The sequence below is a fragment of the Geospiza fortis genome, unplaced genomic scaffold (assembly GCF_000277835.1).
Source record: "Geospiza fortis unplaced genomic scaffold, GeoFor_1.0 scaffold7, whole genome shotgun sequence".
Taxonomy (NCBI): domain Eukaryota; kingdom Metazoa; phylum Chordata; class Aves; order Passeriformes; family Thraupidae; genus Geospiza; species Geospiza fortis.
The window spans coordinates 4,452,878-4,460,001 of record NW_005054344.1 but is presented as its reverse complement, the minus strand read 5'-3'; the positions used below and the strand labels follow the sequence as shown (position 1 = coordinate 4,460,001).

Sequence of the window (7,124 nt, the reverse complement as noted above, 5' to 3'; positions counted from 1 at the left end):
TCCTCTGCTTCTGTTCACTGCATACATACTGAGCAAGTCTCCAAGCAATACATAAATATTGTCTGACCCCATACTTAAGTATCTTTACTACAAAAAGCAGCTTCTCCTCAACAAAAATTGTATTCGTGAGACCAATGTGCATTTCCTCTAGCTATAACTTGTACCAAATCTGTATCAACAATCGTAGGTTAAATACATCAATGCAGGTTAATAGAGCTTTAACAGTAAAAAAAGTAAGAAAGTTAAATACTGCAACAGCTGAGATACATACTGCATTTGAATGATAGAACATAGTTTATTGACCTAGTTAATGACACAGTCACCAAAACACAACATATAGAAGCAATGTCAACTGCCAGTACTTGTCTAAGCATTTTAGTTTCCCTTTTCCCTTCAAATAAAGAAGGGTTGTGTACATCTTGAATGTGAACTTAGGCATCATTAACCTCACAGCAATATCAATGCTGATAGTTAAGGTTAGGTAGAGACATACTAAAGCTGCAGGCCACTGAGCACACACAGCATTTGTGAGTTTGAGGAGCCAATGTTTACTACAGCACAGCTTCATTGTTCAAACTAAGTGCACCCTATGGACAGTAGCATAAATTAGCAAGACATATTTAGTAAAAAATGCCACTTTAGAGACCTAGCATATTTCAGTTAAGTGTTGATTCAACTAGCTATGATGAGGCCTAGGGAGGTATTTTAACTGAAACACCTTGGTAAAGTGAAATAAGCTGACCTATCACTGTTCTCTAGAACCCAGGAATAAAGTTAAATGTGTTCACTCAGTCATCAAGGACTAGTATTTCAGCAGGCATTTCAGGTTTTAACCTAAGGCAGGTTAAAATAAATCTGTACACAATGCAACATACCTCAAATAAATGCAATGATGACCAGTTAGCTGTCAGTCTCTACTTTTACCATTACAAGCCCAACAATTTTGGCACACAAGTACAGCCAATCTTCAAGTTCAAATTCAACCATTCCAAGCCAGAGCCATTTCAGAGACTGCTCTGCAATACTATTCTGGACTGTAGAAACATGCATACACCAGCTGCCCAGAAACACACAACTAAAAGTTGCTAGAAATAGCCACTGAACATACACATGCATGCCAGTCAGCTTCCCAATTAAAATGCTATTTACAAGCCATACTTCAATTTTTTTAATTTGTAGTTTTTCACCCAACTTACACATATGAGTTCAAGTGAAGGATATGTATTGTGACCTTTTGAAATATCCAAAATGAAAATGAGTGCAAGTTACAAAGGTACAAAGAGGTTAGCAATGATTTCCTGATCTTTTCAGGTGAAAAATTATTTAGTAGCTAAGCAATGCCAGGGAGAGCTGGAGTCCATGAAGGACATAACCTTTAGGAAAGCAAACACAGCCTTAACCAAGAATACTGACTTTTCAAAAAGTCTGAAAGTTTCTTCATACTGAAAACTGAAGTCCTCCATGAAGTTATCTATCTTGCTGCATGTTGTAATGTGTTATTGCCCTACAAGTTGTGCAGAAAACCACAGCCAAGTATTAATGCACAAGAAATTCAGAAATTACCGTGCATAAGATATGATTAAACTGTAGCAGAATCTCAGGTATTGATTATGGCTTAGACCTGCCCTGAAAGTCAACACTTAGACAAATATCCTTACATGAATGACATTGTCCATATGAAAGTGAGACAACTTTGTTACACCGAAGACTTACTTGGTTCAAGTGACCTTCTACTTAGAAGAAACAATAGACAATATATTCACAGATAACCATTGCAAGTATTAGCCCTGTAAAAAATTCAACAATACTTTTTACTTATCTTTTCCCTAAGTGTATATATTTGCAGATATTTTATAAGCAAGCTGTTTCTTGAACAGCAAGATCTTGGATAGTTAATTCTTTATCCTACATCCTCCCTCATCCAAATTTGCCAAATTCAAGTCATTGTTTTAGCAGCATTCATGAAATCAATAGTGCAAAGTTGTTATAAAAAATTCTTTTCCCAGGCTAGGACATCCTCTTCAAGTTTTGTATTGGGTCAATAGCACTTCCCATGTTTTTAGATCTCTGGGGAAAGGCAGGAACAATAGATATGCTGAATCTAACAAATGAAAATTGTTTGCCAAAGGCTTTTTTAGATTTTATTTTTGGGTGGATTTATTTTAATTTGCTGCTCATACTGGCCCTTGTTACAACTTTAGTAACTAGTTCACTGCATTAAATTCACAATTCCTCATTTTGATATGCACCTATAACATGTGAATTGAACTGCACCACAATAATTGTAATGTCATCTCTATACATTCGAGCCAGCTCCTCTGGAAGACTCAGCATCTTGGACAGTCGCTCATGATCCACAGTTCCAAACTCATTGTTACCCACTGCATGACGTATCAGGTGAGTTGCTGCATTCTGATCTTCAAATACTGAAGAGATTCTTGCTCTCCTTTCTGTTAAGAGACCATGCATCTGTCCCAAAGTTACCTTATAGCCACCAACAGCTATTGGCTGTTGGTGGTGAACACCAGTGAGGTACTCCCCCACAATTCTAGCCACATCTTGCCTGTGCATTGTCTCCCATAGCCCATCCGTGGCCAAAACCAGGAATTTATCCTGTGGCCGTAACTTGTGATGTATGACTTCTGGTTCAGCTGTGAGGTATGGGGGAGTGTAATAGTTTGGAGGAATAAACTTCGTATATTCATTGTCATTCAGCTGATCTGGGCCTGATTCCACTACTCTCTTCTGCAGTTCAATACTCCATTTAAACTTCACATCACCAAAAGCTCTGAAAGGCATCAAGAGACCCAAGAGACGATCTTGTTTCACAAGACTTTTCTCTTCAGACTTTGGATGCTCCATTTTCACACGTTCGACTTCATGTTCATTTTGTGCATTGTGGTCATAGGACAAATTAACTGCAGACCAAGATCCATCTTCCTCCTGAACGCCGAGCATTGCTCTGCTGTCACCCGTGTTAGCAATGTGCAAGTCAACACCATCCACATGGGCTACACAGGCAGTTGAGCCAGAAAATGCTACTCGCAGTACAAGGTAGTTGAGAAAAGAATTTGGATCTCCTACTTGAGCTTCCAAAGAAATATCATTATCAAGCCTCTTAAAGGCATTAATTAAAGCTTCTCTCACATCAGTAGTCTCTCCACTGTTGAGATCAATCAGCTCCTGCCAGTAAGTTCTTAGACTGTTGAAGTAAAGCTTGGAAGCCTCTTTGCTAAAATAATCGTTGGGATGCTTGTGCCACTGTAAAATGGGCAACAGAGCTCTGCCACTCTCCACAGCATTTTCTATTTCAAGTAAAGTTTCATGAGGTAACAAAGAGACAGCAATGTAGTAAAACAGTCTTTCACTGACAGCTTGAGCACAAGCACAGCCTGCATGGCCATCAAACACACCCAGAAGCATCCCTCTTGTCTGTAAACAAGTGGCAGCACTCCTCCGGTCCTCTATCGGAGCATTAGCAGGCAACTGGTTGCTGTCAAAGCCAAGAATAGAACTTACATTTTTACCATCAAATTCTGGGACTTTGAAACTGTATTCATTTGCCTTCAGGATGCTGTTGACCTGTGGAGGGGTGAGGTAAAACCTCTGCGGCGTAGAAGCATAATCCCTTGCGTGAATAAAGTGATTAAAGTGCTCCTTTGGCCTGTAAAGTGCCGCAAATTTCTTCTGTGGTGCATATCTGAAGTGACTGTGAGCGAAATGAGATGACAAACAACACAGATGTTTATGGTGGCAGTAACACGCAGTACTGCCTATTCTGCTAATCTCACAGTTACGAATCAATGGGAACAGATGAGCTGGTGCTGGCATGGCATCAGACAACAATGGCAGCCTGGAGCTTCGGACTGGAATTGCTGAAAGACAAGAGAACAACTATGCTTAGCGGGACAGCTAAGAGATTTTTTCTCCCCAGAATTCTGTGTTAAGATGTTTACAGCTCCTAAGCAAGTTGCTTATTACATGGAGCTCATAGCTCCAAAGGACTTGACAAAGAAAGGCATTGCAAGGTGCTCATTTATAGACACTACATTGGGTTGTAACAAAAAAGCTAAACCATACTTCAGCACAGGTATTTTAGCTCTGATACCCACTCAGATAGCAGGCAGGAAGTGAAAGCATCACCCAGACAGTCAATCAACCTTCAAACACCTTAGCACAATAGTTAGCATGGAGCACTCCACAGAATCGCCACAGGACTTTTACAGCTATTTGTTTTCCTAGTGATTTCATAGCTGACAGAGACATGTGGCACACAAGAAAGAAAACTCCTTCTCTAAGGCTGAAGAAGAGAAAGCATCTAACAGGGAGACTTAAGAAACAACTCTGAGATGACACACAATGAAGATTGTTTAGACAACCAAAGCAAGAAGTAGGTGATAGAACTGATATTCTTTATGCAATCAGAAGTCAGTAATGGGTTTGGTTTCTTTCCCTCCTTTCACATGTAAAGCTTCAAACTTGTGTTAGATATATAAAACAGCCACAGCAACCTATGCAGCAATTTTCTAGCTTAAGATGTTAAGTACAAGAGGTAGAAAAGAAATACAGCTTTCCAACAGCTATTCCATCCCAGTACATTATAAGATTATAAAACACCTTGAAAGGCTACTCAGTTGAAGGACTATACGCAAATTGTTTGCTTCCTTGACTAGAACAGAGCCTTGCTCAATACTCTAAAGCTAGTTTAGTGTTAAGATAAACCACTAGTATCTGAAAAAATATTCTACTGCTACTTGCCACATCTAAAAGCTTCCCGTATTTTTCACTTCCCTGAAGAAAGAGTATGCTGGCATACTCTTTCTTGTCTCCATTTACATACCAAATCACAACATTAGTGAGAGTGCCTCTCAAAAGCCTTATTCACTATGCCTCGTTATCAGGAAGTCTTTTACAATGTAATACTTGAGAGACAACTCCAGAGTGGAGGGGGAGTTGAACCGTGCCTTGTGTGAAGTACACACATTTAAGGCAAATTCAATCTTCTCTTTTATGAACAAGTATCATCACAAAAGCTTTTTCTCAGAAGAGGCCATTAGAAGGCTGACTGCAGTCATAAGCACTAATCTATCAGCACTGCTAGATGTCAAATTGTTCTACTGAAGAAATTGATATTGCTGCGTTATGCAAGGTGCTTCAGTCAGTAAATGGATTTTTTTTAGCCAAGCAGGCATACCAGCATACCAGAGAAGACTCAACCCCAATAAAATATGCAACAAGTCCCAATACTCGGTCTAAAGGATCATGCAAATACAAAATACAAGAAATTGCATTTTGCAATTTCTATTAGCTTTCCATAGCTTCAGCTGTGATTCTGATCACCTGGGCCAGCTTAGAAGTGTCTGGAAACATACAAAGCTTCATACCCCATTCTCCTTGTTTCAAGAAAGGGAAGTAAGCCATATTTTCCCTCCCTTGTTTGCTCTTTTTAAGTAAACCAGAGTAGAGTCCATTTCTGTGTTACATGACATCTAAGCGCTGAAAGCAGAGTAGAATTCGTGTTCCTGTCACTCCACTGACTCCCCAGTACTAACGAGTGACTGCTGTACATTGATTAAAACTCTCCTGAGTCCCCCACTGACAGCTGAAGATTGAAGTTTTCTGTTGTGCAGGTACCAGGAAGAGCCTGGGCTGTAGTCCAGATGCCCAGGAGCAGTGAACTGGCTGAAGCTTCCAGATGCATACTGAATTTATGGTAGCCATTTCCTTCTCCAGTCCAGGCTTCACATGCACACAGCATGACAGCAGTACACTGTAACTCCAAATATAGATTTTAAATTCTATTCACTGCCTTCTAATTATATAGGAGCTATTTTGGTAACAGTTTTGTACATTTCTTCACATGACATTTAAAAGCAACAATTTTGTTTAAGGTTCTATGGATGTGCCCAGCCTACAGCAGCACCTCAGCTTCAGCACTGGTCTCCCATTAGACTCCACCTGGATCAAGCTGTCCTGACTGCTCAGCATTTATGTTCAGTGCTGACCCACAGTGGTGCCTCAACTGCTCAGACAGTTTTTTTGCTACATGATGAAGCAAAAATACAAATGTACTGCTGCTGTAACAGTTCTGCAATGCCACCAGAGGATATCTTCATGATTTTTAATTATTAGCTTATCAAATGAAATCCACGAGGAAGTAGTAAGAAGTTGGCCTCACATTTTCCACGGCTCATATCACTTACAGTAGATCTATGCCAGCTTACGAGATCAGTCTGTTTCACATACCAGCTCCAATAATTCCAAGTTGATTAAGTAAATGCCTAATTCCAAGTGTCCAAACATGAACTGAAATTAAAGTCTCTCCCACTTACCCCTACAACACAGCTGCCCCATATACAATCAGACACTCCAGCTGACCTTTGTATAATAATTAAGATCCCAAGATCATTATGGTTGATCAAAAGATGGCAGAGAAGAAGAAGAATCAGAAATGGTACAGTTCAAGATTTGTCAAGATATTAGAATTGATCCAGTGTAAATACCTCTCCAAGCCCAGAGCGGGGTACAAGTGCTATTTTTCAAGCTGTAAATACTATACGACCAATAACGAGTCAGATGGTCAACTTAAGGGGTTTTGTAGTACTACACTAAAAAAAAAAACAGGAAAATGTTCCACCTTTCTTTAATAAAGGGTCGTTAGAGCCATACTGGGTTAGGGCTAATTGACACTGCACAGACAAGTTCCTCCAAAACACTGTGCCGAAGACACCTACGGCTTCAGATAAAAACACTCCGGTGCCTTTCCTACACTTGACAGACCTGAACGAGCCAGCTGGAGAAGACGGGGAGGTGGCGAGGAGGAATGAGAAGCATTCAACACAAGCAGTACTGTTAATCCTTCTCTCCGGCCTCAGCCCTCAGACACAGCCCAGCCTTGCAGCCCCTTCCCCGGGTCCCATCCGACCCCCGAGCCCGTCGGTCCACGAAGGGAGATACATACCGATCCGCCTGGGCCCAGGACATACACACATTCTCCTGTCACAACATGAAGCCGCCAACATCCACAAAGCAGAAGCCCGGGGGGCGGGGGGAGAAGCAAGGCAGAGAGTTTGTTAGAGAAGACGTAGAGCTCCGGCACGAAGGTGGGACGGCAGACAGGAGGA

At 40.8% G+C, this 7,124-nt stretch overlaps 1 protein-coding gene across 1 annotated transcript; it reads right to left on the bottom strand.

Annotated features, from left to right (window-relative positions):
* Positions 1-275: 275 nt before the first annotated feature.
* PDP1 (pyruvate dehyrogenase phosphatase catalytic subunit 1) lies at positions 276-7,123 on the bottom strand. Its single transcript, XM_005422894.2, has 2 exons — positions 6,962-7,123; positions 276-3,875 (listed from the first exon to the last, which is right to left on the bottom strand). The coding sequence occupies exons 1-2, from the start codon at positions 7,020-7,022 to the stop codon at positions 2,224-2,226; spliced, it is 1,713 nt and encodes a 570-aa protein (XP_005422951.1). The 5' UTR covers positions 7,023-7,123; the 3' UTR covers positions 276-2,223.
* Position 7,124: the final 1 nt, after the last annotated feature.

Excerpts from the sequence above, each read along its gene's own strand:
- PDP1 (XM_005422894.2), bottom strand. The coding sequence starts at position 7,022 with ATGTTGGCGGCTTCATGTTGTGACAGGAGAATGTGTGTATGTCCTGGG. Across the intron at positions 3,876-6,961 it reads TCCTGGGCCCAGGCGGATCG|CAATTCCAGTCCGAAGCTCC; the intron begins GTATGTATCTCC and ends CTTGTCTTTCAG.